The 13,386-nt window shown below is 46.1% G+C and overlaps 1 protein-coding gene across 1 annotated transcript in view; it reads left to right on the plus strand.

Moving 5' to 3' along the window:
• ENOX1 (ecto-NOX disulfide-thiol exchanger 1) overlaps nucleotides 1-13,386 on the plus strand; it is a gene marked incomplete at its 3' end in the record, with an annotated part of 494,647 nt that overhangs the window by 358,192 nt on the left and 123,069 nt on the right. Inside the window, 3 exon segments of the mRNA XM_080917124.1 lie at nucleotides 529-735; nucleotides 3,805-4,038; nucleotides 13,226-13,386. The exon segment at nucleotides 13,226-13,386 is cut by the window's right edge and continues 52 nt beyond it. Of these exon segments, the coding sequence (XP_080773250.1) occupies nucleotides 529-735; nucleotides 3,805-4,038; nucleotides 13,226-13,386 (602 nt within the window).

The following is a 13,386-nucleotide window of genomic DNA, read 5'->3' on the forward strand; positions in this document are numbered from 1 at the left end:
CATTTAAATGTGAATAATAACTAGGGCTTTTTCCAGACTCAGCATCTTTGCAGCCAGGTAAGGATTGTTGCATGCTCTGTGGGCTGTGTTTTCCTGTGTCCACGATGTCACCCCTTTATCTGGCAGGAAGACAAAGCTGCAGCAATGCCAGGGTTTTCGTCACGTGTCCTTTCATCGAGCTTTGTGCTGTGACACACTCTCTCTCTTTTCCTTCTTCTGGGTGTCTGTGTATGAAAGAAATGAAATTATGTTAACATGTGTTATCTTTTTCTCGGACAAGCACAGCCACTGTGCAAGAATGAACGTGGGAAATAAAGGTTGGGAGGGGGAGGGGAGACATCAGGAAACTTGACGGGGAGGGTAGGAGAGGTAGGTAGGAGTGGGGATGGGGTGCCGGGGATCCGTTGTTGTAAAAATTGACTGTACCGTGTCTCAGTCTGGAGAATACTCTGCAGGTTTAACTTTCACCCTGTGAACCTGCTAAAGAGCCAATCAATAAAAGGCAAAACTGTTTCCTTGTGATTCCAGATCTTCCACCTCCTTCCACACGAGAACGACCTCCAGGGTGTAAGACTGTGTTTGTCGGAGGATTGCCAGAAAACGCTACGGAAGAAATTATCCAAGAAGTCTTCGAGCAGTGCGGAGACATCACAGCTATCCGGAAGAGCAAGAAGAATTTCTGCCACATTCGCTTTGCAGAGGAATTCATGGTTGACAAAGCCATTTACCTCTCTGGTACCTCACTTTAGAAAAAGGGGGTTTGCTAGGTGTTTTGTGTTCTGTGATGTTACTATGAGCACCTTCCCCTTTGTCTTAATGCACAGTAAGTCCCTGTAGCTCCGGGGCTGCAGAAGGAGGCATTCACCTTTTAGCTTGGCTGCCGAGCCCTTTGTTAAGCCTGTGTCTCTCCACAGGCAGGTTTGCCTACCATCCAGTCTGGAGGAATTCCACAGAGCTTCTAATTAATGTTCTCAAGTGCATATTAGATGAAAGGCAATATTTTGAGTACTGAGGACCATTATTATTATTGGATGTAATCCGCTGGGGGAGTAAAGTACTCTCTGGGAGTAATTCCAGTTTCTTAAAAGTGCATTTACAATCTTCACCCCAGGGATGGCGAGGCAAGATCCCCCGCCTTGCAGGGAGTGTGTTACGGGGCCTGTGATGGGCCCTCTGTCCTCACACACTTGGTAGTTCAACTGCCTGCTCTGCCACCATTGTCCTCAGGCCGGGCTTAGAGTTTTACAAGGATGAACAGAAAGCCTGGTGCTGCCGTATGCTCCACAGGTATCTAGCAGGAAAAGTATGTGAGTCGGTACGCTGGACCTCAGTCTCACCAAAGGACACTGAGGCTGATGTTGACGTGGGACTCTAGAAGTATTTATTTTTAGGCTCCCGTCACTGCCCATCGCTCCTCCTCTTGCGAACTCTGCCACCCAGCAGACCAACTACCTAACTCTGAGCAAAGGTAACAGGTGGTCAGCACCCCCAGCTTTTCCCGATGTCTGCAGTCCCTGCCGCCCTTTCATTCTGCGTGAGCGCCTGACAGGTTGAGGCTATCTCAACGCCTCAGAGACCTTCTTGCCCTAGATGTGGACCCAGAGAATGTTAAAGCCCTGACTGTACTTGGCCCCTCAGTGAGGAAGCATAAAGTCTGAACATCGCACTGTGGAAATGAATAAAGCACAGCACCCAACCGTAGTCCCTAGGACCACTGGGGATCCTGCAGAGAGTAGGGTGTGGCTTCCATCCCCCTAACCCAGGTAGTCGGCCACACTGCTTCCTTCCAGTGTGGGGTCATCAGTTTACCAGCAGGACCCCTGGGAGAGGTTAATCACAGAGATATGAAGTGTACTGTGGGACCTCTGCAGTGTTCTTAACAGAACAAGGATAAAAGACAGAGGCTTCCTTCCCATCACTGCCTGCCTGGAAATCTGGGTTCTAGTCACTACAGTCAATCAAAATATTACTCATCCATAAGACAGTAATTGCCTCCTGTGTGATTGAAGAAGTAGGTAGGTGAATGTCCTTTTCAACACGAACACAAGCCAACTTTTAGAGCAAACAGAAAACCCAGAAGATGCTAACAAAGACGAACAGTGCCAACGGTAGACATAGGAGAGAAATATAGACAAACTCTGATGCTTCTTGGTAGCTCTTTTGAAGCAGGAGGAAACTCAGGCCCCACCCACTTCAAGCAGTCACTGCCTGGGTGCAGAGACGTCTCCAACTTTTCTAGGGAGGTCTCTGCAGCTGAGAAGGTCTAAACCCCAGCTGTTGGGGGAAGGGGCAGGAAGGAGAGAAGGTTGCCCCCACCCCTTGTGCAATCTCTTGCAAGCCCAGCTGGAAAGCCTAATTTTAGGAGCACTTTCACATTTGAGGGCCATGCTAAGTTTAGCCTAAGCTTCATCAGAGTCTTTTAAGGCTGTAATGATGCTCTGATGAAAGAGGACCAGAAATGTTTTAGAGAGTGATTCTCTGGATATGAGCAGAGAAAGTTGTTTTGACCAACTCAGACAGCTGTCCAGGACATGAGCTGCTGATTTAACTTCCCACAGCCCACCACCAAGACATATTCAGAGTTAGCATTAATTCTGCTCACCTGTGAGTGGCTATTTGCCTCCGGGATGGGTGTGGCTCTGTATCCATGGTGCAGTGGAAACCTGGAAGAGAGTTTAATCAGGTAAGGTCTGTAGCAAGCACATTTGTAACTTTGCAAAAGTGTGAAGCGCCTGGCTGGGGGAAAAAGTCAGCTTCCGGTGGCTGAGCTTTAACCCCAAATCCTATGGGCAGCCATTGTAATATACCAGGACAAACTGCACGCAGCCTAGCCCAGCTCTTGCCAATTGCTTCTCATCTGCACGCCCCTTGCAAGACACAGGTGCTTATTTTTGCTCCCTTCCTCTAGCAGCCCCTGCCAGATATATGCTCCTGCTAAGACCTGAACTGATGCTGTGAAAATCTGAGTACTCCGAACTGAAGGACCACCTTGCTGTCCACTCTTCTAAAGTTGAAGTTAGGCTGGCTGGCAGCTTTCAGTCAGCTCTTGACCTCTCATACCCCTTATCCCCAATCATTATAAGTTGGGTAGCTGGCAGTGAATCCCCTGGTCCCCTCAAAGGTTCCTACCCCCAACCCCTTTTTCTTTCTGTCCTAGCTATGGGCTCTTGCACAAGCCTCCCATGGCCTTCAAAGATTGCATGGCCAGTTTGTGCATGCTGGATGACATGCTACGTGGCCTCTTGATTGAAGGCAACAAACCCCTGCATGCCCCAGAGGATACGTGGAAATAAAACAGCATTGCAGAATTGCCCTGGTAATTGTGGTGTTGGTAGCAGCAGAGAGAAAACCCGAGCGGCGGTGTTTGCTAGGGGAATGAAGCGATAGGCTCCCAGTAAAGTTCTGAAATTTACTTTGCAGGTTCCTTCAAATATCATAGATGCCCTTTATTTACTCATAAGCTGTCTTTTTGAAAAAGAATTTAAGAGTGCATCTGCAATAGAGTTATAGAGCATTGAAAACAAAAGGCAAGAGCGCTGAAAGCCAAAGGGAGGAAGGAGTGGCTAGTGAAGCAACCAGAGCACAGTGAGGGTCCGTCTGGGAAAGTAACCGGGGCGAGGGGGGGGGGGTATATTTACCTCCACATCTGTGCTTCATGATTAACTGCTTAGGATACGCGCTTCCCATCCCCCAGAGGCAAAGGTAGCCTCTCTCCGGAGGCCAAAGACAAAGGTGGCTGGTTGCTTAGCTTGTGGGAAATGTGTCCCCTGACCTGAGGTGACCTGGCTCTTCCACTGCTTTTAGGTTACCGAATGCGATTAGGGTCGAGCACGGATAAAAAGGATTCTGGCCGCCTTCACGTGGATTTTGCCCAGGCCAGGGATGATTTTTATGAGTGGGAATGTAAACAAAGGATGCGCGCCCGGGAGGAACGGCACAGGCGAAAACTGGAAGAGGACAGACTGCGGCCTCCCTCGCCGCCCGCCATTATGCACTACTCGGAGCACGAAGCTGCCCTGCTGGCTGAAAAACTGAAAGGTAAGGGAGTGGGGGGGGGGGGGTGCAGAGGGAACTCCTACTGGAACCCTCACCCTCACCTTAGCCACCAATTGATGAAGGAGAAAGGAGATCTCGGCCAGATGCCAGATCCTTGAGTATAATTTCTGCTGTATGCGTGAGAATGGTATCGAGCCAGAACCTGCAGACCTCCGGGGTCCCTCATCATGCTAGGGCCAGAGGCGTTGCAGTGTCAGACTCCGTGTTTGAAGGTTGGAAGGGAGGGCATCCACAGTCCCAGCAGCGGCCTGTGGCTCCCCAGACTGTGCGTAGTGAGCCGGAGCAGTGGTCTCACCGATAAGCTAGCATTTTCTAGTGCTCTCTGAGTTCTGTGGACGGTGCAGGTCCACTAGGCACTGAAAGCTTTCCCACGGTATCTTACACACGATGTCTAGGGTTTGTGGAAGAGAAAAGAGAAATGTAGACAGGCCCCCTGTCTTAGAGGTGGAGTTGAAGGAACCCTTCTCACACCTACAGATGAGTAACAACAGAAGTAAGTCTTTAGTTTCTGCTGGGGCCTTCCCTGGGTTTGAGAGTGAGGAAAACAAGGATCCAAAGAAATGAGGCCCAGACCCACTGAGCTTCAATGATGATTGGGAAGCTAGGTTTTGAAATTAGTGTGGGGATTGGGGGATGCACACATTTGTGTCTGTGTCTAGGGCTATTAGTGACCAAAGTGAGTGAACTGATGACATCTATTTTATATGACTATCTTATACGGTATACGACTTTTTATGACTGGCATTTTATGGTCCAATGTTAGGTGGTGATCAGCGCTCCTGAGTGTGCTGGCTGTTGACAGGGCCGTGGTGGGTCACAGTTGTCACAAGCAGGTGTCTACGAGTAAAGCTGACAGCCCCAGTGTCAAGCCAGGCGTGTGAGAGAGTCAAGAGTACCGTCACAGAGCAGGCAGGATTTAACCTGGGATGACCTGAAGAACAGAGATGCACAGGAAGCAGAGGGCTTAGTGTGGCCATCGTGCTCCTAAAGCAAGGTGAAGCTGGGGAGTGTCTCAGCCAGATGGCGAAGGCCCAAGGCTGTTGCCCTGTGAGCACTGAAGAGATGGTTTCAGGAATTCCTGATGAGAGGAGAGGTGTGATTGGTTCTTGCCGGGAGTGGGTGGGGCTGTTAGAGCCTACCTCATGTATTTTTGGCAGGGTCTTAAGTGGATGGGATGGTCTTACTGAAGAAAATCACCAATTTTAGGAAGATCACAAATGGTATCTATGCTTTGTATAACAGGCAGGGTACATCCCTCTAGCCATCAACCCTGTTGGATCTGAGGGCTCCTAATTAGCTACAGTTGCCACTGAATTGCCTCCCTCTAGCCACTGAGTGCTGTTTGCTGGCTTTCTTGGTACCTGCCCAGATGCTCCAAGAAGTCCCATAATATAGGCATAAATATACAGACAGAGGATACCCCTTCAGTGAGAAGCATATGCCGTGTAAATTCAGGATAGAAACTATTATGAAAGTCCAGAATTAGAAAGAACACTCATTAAAATAAATTCTTTTTTTTTTTTTTTTTGCAAATATCTCGTGGATTTGGCAGTACCACCCCATATTCTCCGTGACCTGACTGTTTCCCAGCCAGGGTAGCTCAGTCACTAGAGCAGCAGACTCTAGAGCAGGTGTGGCCTCTAACCTTATGTCGTTTCTATGAAGCCAACATCCACAGTACCAATCACGTGTATAAGGTACATGGCATTTGCCTCTACTTTTGGAGGATAGCAGATTGGGATGTCAATTTGCTGGAGTAATTTGTGAGCCTTGCCATTTCAAAAATGTATATTTATATCGATGAGTATAATTTGCAGAATTCGGAAGCCGAGCCTTTGCCAAGTGCTGTGTGATCCCTTGAGGAGAGAACAGATTGGAAATGTTAATAGGTGGCTCTTCCGGCAGGATGAACTAGCTGCAGATACAGCTTAGGCAAGGGTCAGGTAATATCAAGCTTGACAATTTCCACCCAAGCACAGGTTATGGAACATAAACAGCATTTAATTGCTTAGGAATTTGGCTGCCTCCAAGAGGAAATCCACTCTCTGCTCCTTATAACACTGGAAAGCCAGGCAGGAGGAGCCAAGGAAACGGTGTCCCTGAAGACAATTTCATTGATGTGGGAATATAAAATTCAGTCAAGATGGAAGGTACAGAAACCTGTGTCAGAAAGAATCTGAAACGACCTACTTGGGTTTGATTTTTTTTTCCTCCTCTGAGAAACCTTACTAATCTAGGTTTATTAGATATTTTTCTGTTTTATACCATACATATTTATTCTTGTAATTTGGTTTTGAAGATCATCCATATTCAGCAAAATCTGTATCAATCAAATCTTTATTATGACCTGCAAGGCTTCCCACACAGTTGCACACAGTAGGTGTTGAACACCTGAATTCCCCTCTCTCTTCTCCAAGTATTTGGAACTGTGGGCATATTGCATTTCTGGCTACTAGAGCCACCATGTCTGGAAATGTGAGAAGTGGTTATGTTCAGCCTGGTGCCAGTCAAGGAAGTATTTGCTTAAGTGTTTTACAAATACCAGACACTGGGTACTGGTGCTAGGTACTGGGGGAGGAGAAAACGCCATGTCAGATCCTGCCTCATGGAATCTAGGTAATTTCCTGTGTAATGGAAGAAATGACTAACCAGCCTGCACTTGCTGCTTAGAACAGTGAACTGCAGTCCCTACAAATACTATTAGCAGCAGTGTGCCCTGTGGTGTCGACTGCAGGATGCTTTCCCTACAGAGACAGCCAAACCAGTGGTGTCACAAGCATGAGAGCAGGGGGTATCTCTGGGGACTGCATCTGCCCATTCGCCAGCTGCCTGGCCTCCCGAAGCCAGAGGGAGCACTAGAGCTGTAACTGTGTAGTGTCTAAGGCAGAGTCACCAGCCATTGGTTTCATTAATACAAATTCTAAAACAAAATCAGTGGGCGCCCTGCTGATTAAATAGACATTGTTGTGAGACAATTCAACTTAATGAAGACTGACACACTGTAACTGTGCCGGGACCCGAAGTTTATGGCATGGCTTTGGGAGAGAGAGAAGGAACTCAATAGCACCATAATTACACTTTATTGGAAACTGTGGCACCGGACAGATGAGATAATGAATTCTAGTGTTTCGAACGTGGACCAAACAGCCCTGAAGGGGCCTAGGGTCTGGGCTGCACAAGGAAGAGATTGATTTGACCAGGAGGAAGCATTATATCTTCATTCACTGGAGATTTCTACGGGCAGGAACATTGTAAAAGTTTTTCAGTACTTTCTTCCATTTGGAAAGATGCACACCGTGTTGCATTAGGAAGACTCACTCCCCACAGCATGTGAACTTCTGACCAAGTTCTCTAACCAGTGCCCTTGGGAATCTCCTCATATGTCATCGAGAACTGAGTCTCCCTGGGATTGTGCTCGTAATTTTCAAAGGACTAAGCTCAACTTTGCATGGAGTGGAGGTGTGGCTGGCATTCTGGAGGTGATTGTCGATATTTATGGTTCTATGGAAGTAAACCGTCAATAATGCTATGAGCCAAGTGGACATTCCATTAGCTAAAGCCAGACCTCCTCCTTCAGGCAAGGACAGTGGGAAGCAGAGCCTCCCTGAGAAACCCCCTTTTGTGTGTGTGCTGTTATTGACCTTCATGGAAGCAAGAGAGGCCATTTCATTTAGAAACATTTTCCTTGGCCCTACAAGGGAAATACTCAGTATACTTTTGTATTGCCTTCTTAATTTGTGCACTGAGTCATTGAGGAGATTGTGCTGGGGCAGAGGGAAGCATTAACCACTGTGTAGACTTTTCATGCTGTTCGGGTTAACTGGTGCACAGGCAGCTAAGCAGCCAAAAATCCAATGGCTTCTGTGGGCCAAACTTTCCTTTCAACCAGTTTTAATACCTTACCACGTCTTCATTAATTAACGAGTTAAATGACGTCACTGGAACATGCCCAGTTTGTGTTTGCAAGGTGGTCCTGATTTCTCTGCCATAGATTCTCAACCCCAGTCGTGCACCTTTGTGGAGCCATGGTGGATGCCATCATCACACCAGGACTCCCAGCCTGCAGAAGGTGGGGGCGCTTGGTAAATTTTAATCAGACTGGTATGTGGATCATGGTGGGGGAAAGGCACCTGACTCATGGGTATTTCTCCTTGCCCCTGTGTGCTAAGGGAAGATTTAGCCCTGGATTTCAGAACAACGGGCAGATCAAAGCCAGGCTGTGAGCTTGGGATAAGAAACTTAGGTGGGCTTTGTGCTTTGATTTATGTCCAGGTCTATAAAAGAACAACAGGAATGACTTCATGATTGAACAGAACAGAAAAAATCGGAAGATATTCCACAACACTTTTTTCCCCTCTAAGAAATAATCTCATACTGAGTTCCAGCTAGGATGACAGCTGGAAATCCCTCACATAATTTACTTTATGAAGATTTAAATTTCTACTGAACAAAAATCCCTTGCATTGTTACAGAGAATTATTTGCATTGTTCGTTTCCACAATTAATGTTCTCCCTTCCAAGCTGTAAGAGAGTCTAGTCAAAGATAAACCAAAGTACACACCCCAATGAAGATGAAGATGGGGTGGGTTGGCTGCTTTGTGCCCAGTGTCCCACCGAGAGGATCTGCATTGATCTCTGTGTCCCAGTCCAGTTCATAGGTGACATTTTCTTTCCTGTTCACAGTGATAATTATTCTTTTATTGAAAATAGGAATTTAGAGACAGACACTTGCAAAGCTCATAAAAATCACACCAAATCCTTTCAAGATTCACTTAAATTTTAGTTACGACTTTCCGTTTCAGGTTTGTGTTATCTCTTAACTTAGCTTAGCATGTAACCATTTTACCTGGCTTTCCCCAAATCATTTCTTGCAGTGTGTCTGAGACTTCCAATTGTATGTAAGGGGTGAAGCGCAGTTACAGTTGGGGTTCTGAAAAAAGCTGAGTCTTTGTTTCTAACAAGCTCTCCAGTGTGCTCCGACTTGTAGACTTTGAATAGCAGGTTATTCTGTTGGCAATTTTAATGTAACTGTGGAGCAGGTGTTCACCAAACAAGAGGAAAGAGGTCACACAAAGTCAGAAACAATCAGACATAGAGCAAGGTGGTATAGATTCAGCTTGGGGCACTGAGAGACAAAAGATGGGAATTGTTATTACCTAGTTAGCTCTCCAAAGCATTACCTCCAAAGTATCACCTCAAAATTACACATGCTTTCCAAAACTGAGAATCCAGTTAGATATTTGGCTGTTACAAGTACTCTGCCCTTCTCCTAGAGTGCCCAACATGTCTCATAACTTTCTTTCCTTTTCTCTTCTCTTCTCCCTCTCCCCCTCTCTTCCTTCTTTTCTTTTCTTTTCTTTTCTTTTTTTTTTTCTTTTTGAGATTGATTTACGTATACGAGTGCTTTATCTGCATGTACACCTGCATCCCACAAGATGGCATTAGCTCCCATTACAGATGGTTGCGAGCCACCATGTGGTTGCTGGGAACTGAACTCAGGACCTCTGGAAGAACAGCCAGTGTTCCTAACCTCTGAGCCCCCTTTCTAGCCCCACTCTGAACTTTCACCCCCAGTGCTCATGACCTCAGAGGCATGTTTCTCTGTCATGAGAGCATTTACCTCTGGGTTACAATGATTTCCGTACACAAAATTGAACGTCCTTCTTATCAATCTCCCACTCTTCAGTCACTGAGTTTGTGCCTTACCTGGCATTAATCACTACACATCTTTGAGAACGAGATAAAATATGGACCACAAACAGAAAGTGCCCAGAGTGTGGCAGTGTGTTTGGGAAGTTTCAGCGAGAGGTAACAGAAAGACCATCACCGCCAGGATGACTATGTCAGCGGAAGTCATAGGGAGTGGTAGAAACAAGGATGTGCACACTTCATACCCAGGAGGCAGCGAAATCTCCTTTAAGAAGGTGGCAGAAGCTGACTCTTGAAGGAGAAGTGACAGCTGGCCGTGGGATGGAGAAGACGAAGAGGACGGAAGCATAGGGGCCATATCCACGGTGTTTATCTGAACGAACAGGCTTGGCACACAGATAAGCTGGAAGGGAGATGCCAGCCGGCGGGGGAGCCTGGCAAGCATATTCCCAGTAACCCAGACGGAGGGAGGGTGAGATGTGGTAAGGACCCATCTTGGAAACACTGAATAATCCGAAATGGTCCACACTCCTCCACAGCACAGCCATTTCCCTGCTCTTGCTGTGGAAAGGCACATCTGCGCACTTGAGACTCTAAACTCCACGCTGCTCAGAGTCACGCCCAAGCCGGGACAAGGAGAGCATTTGGAAGTTTTATAAGTGCGTCTTTGATGTGATTTTATGAGCAGCGTTAATTTCCTTCCACATGAATAGCTTTAATAACGCTGCAATCTAAATCCTGCTTAAATTAGTTTATATTGTTTTCTGCTTTCTCGGTGATCTTTCCACTGAATACCAAATTGAATTTACAGTCGTGAATTGAAAATGACCGTCCTCAGTATTGCTTCAGTAGCCGTCCAGCAGGAGTTACTGAGTTGGTGTTAATAAGTATAAATTAAAGTCACTTCTAATATGGCAACAAATGCTGACTGACATTTCTAAGTGAGCCTCAGCTAACATGTTTTAAATCTAACATGAAGGTAACACATCTATCATGCTCAACCCGCCAGTCCCAAAGGGTCCAGAAATGAAGGTAAACTTGGGACTTTTCAAAACTATACAGTTCACTTAAGTTGGTAGGATCCTGCCTGCCATTACTGGCCAACGGCTGAGAATGCCTCTCTGGCTACCTCAGTTCTCAATACTGGGCTCTCTAGTGCTCAGACCTCGAGATGCTATCTTCTGTCGTACAACTACCTACTAACTGCTCCTTGTCACTCGCGATCAGCTCGAGTCCCAGACATGGCAGTGAGGAGCATGAAGACATGATGTTCGAGCTGAGCAAACACAGCATTCTGCTGTCGTTGCTTTGTTCTGCTTTCTAACCACTTAGGTGTGTTCTTTCTGGTAGATGCTCATTTATACGTGGGAACTAGCAACCAGGAGTGAGAGAAGAGCGCCAGGGGAGGAAAACTGAATTAAATGAGCGATCCCACTCTTCTTTTCCAAGCTAAATAATAATAATAATAATAATAATAATAATAATAAAGTTGAAGATGTCCCCTTCCTGGGTGCTGTGTAGAGACTTAAGTCACAACAAGGGTAAAAGAAAATATCTTCTGAAGTCAATCATCTTTCCTGTTGTGATTTCTTTTTTTAAAGAGGAAAAAAAGATTTCTTATAAGTATCCAGCTTATTCCTGCTGTTTGTCCTGAGGTCCATTCTCCTAACATATATTGGCAGGGAGAGAGGGAGAGAGTGTATAGGGAGGCAGAATTTATTCTGACTCTAACAGTCACAGTGGGCCTCTCACAAACATAATGCTAAATTATGGGCCTCTCCGTGGGCTGAGTGCAGCGTTAAGTTGCATGATGGATTTTATCTTAACACAAGCCGCTTCCGGTCCATGAAATAAGATAAGAAACCACTGCAGCCGGAGTTCACGGAGGGTTGAACTCAACCGAAATCCCAGAGTTAACATAATTGCATGAGTCGGCTTGGGTGTTAAGATTGTGCTCTGTGCTCAAGAAATAAATCGTGCAAGGAAACTGGAGTCTCCCTGTGGGTATGCCTTCGCAGGTGCCTCCTCTGGGTCAAAGGTCAGCACAGGTTTGATCAGTGGGTTGCTGGGGATGTTTGACCCCTAAGCCCAGGAGGACACAATGTATTATGTATGGTCTGTCTTACATCAGCAAGAGCAGCTTTGACTCTAGAGGAGGTGGGCTGCACCAGATCCCAGCAGAGGGACCCTACCGTGATGCGCCAAGCATGTCTCTGGACAAGTAACAACAGCCTTACTAAGAAAATGGTCGCTGGCTAGAGCAGGCTCAGAAAAACAGGCTAAAGAAAACTTAGCGTCCTGCAGGATTCACAGAGCACTCTGAACATAGTCTACTGATAACCAGGAGGCAATGGTTGATTTAGAGGGAAAAAATAGTGCTAAATAAACGCAGATTTTCCTTCTGAGTCTCCATCTGTCCACTCGGAATGTGTATGTGTTTATAAAGCTAAATAATCCAGGGGTGTCTCAAAGTCCTCATGGAGCAGACAGGACCCAGAGAGAAGTAAGTAGGTAAGTATCTGGTGTCAAGGTCTAGTTACTGCTTATTTTGAGGACTAAGAGTCTATCTTCCTTATTTGATTAAACAAAGGTGTTTTTTTTGTTTTTGTTTTTTTTCTATATCACATTGCCCAGAAGTAGAAACATACAAAGAAAAGTTCTCTCCCCTCAATTTTTCTTGGGAAGTATGCAGGGAGCCTTCAGCAGTAGCCACACAGAGTAGCAGTGTGTGTAATAGGTAGCTTATAGCTTCCGGTTGTAATTAACTTAATCACCTTGGCACCCACCTTTCTCCACCTCGGAGCCATACAGCCATTCTTTGAAATAAACTTTATCATTTATTTACAGATGTAACCTTCTTCTCCCCTCCCTATTCTTACCTGAGGCTCAAACCAAGCTTAAATGGGCTTTGCACAAGCCACCCAAAGCAAAGGCTGACCACCTCAGGGAATATACACCCTTGTGTTGAAAACTAGCAAACACTCCATTTTTCATTGTAATAAAATCTATTATATTAAACTGAAAATGAAATTACGTTTGAATTTCAGTAGAACAATAAATGACATTATTTCTTCTGCCTGCTTTGGAAACAGTATAACCTATTACAAGAAATTTTAAGATAATTTTTCCTGTGATCTACATGTTGATGCTAACTTAGCTATCTGTATAAGTAACAGAAATAATTATATCATCATATAGCATTTCTGATAAAGAAACACAGTGAAGGTCCGTAAGGTTTTGAAAGCAACCGTAAAGCTTACTCTGGGTTTGAGGTGAGGATGGGTAGCGGGTTATAGCCAAGAACTCCAGCACAGGTCCTGGAGGGACAGACAAGAGGGAAGCTCTGGGTGCTTCCGTGGAACCAGAGGAAGAAGAGAAAAGCTAAGCTATGGCATAACAGAGCCCCCTTTGGAGGAGAGCTAATTGCCGAGTTCTGGAGAAGTGCTACCTGGGGAGACCTCACATGCTTGGAGAACAGCCTGGCGAAATGGCTTTTTCTTGCCATCACCTTCCATTCCAGATGACAGCAAGTTCTCCGAGGCCATCACTGTCCTGCTGTCCTGGATAGAGCGTGGGGAGGTGAATCGGCGCTCGGCAAACCAGTTCTACTCCATGGTTCAGTCGGCCAACAGCCACGTGCGCAGGCTCATGAATGAAAAGGCTACCCATGAGCAGGAAATG

The sequence above is a fragment of the Micromys minutus genome (genome assembly GCF_963924665.1).
Source record: "Micromys minutus genome assembly, chromosome: 5".
Taxonomy (NCBI): domain Eukaryota; kingdom Metazoa; phylum Chordata; class Mammalia; order Rodentia; family Muridae; genus Micromys; species Micromys minutus.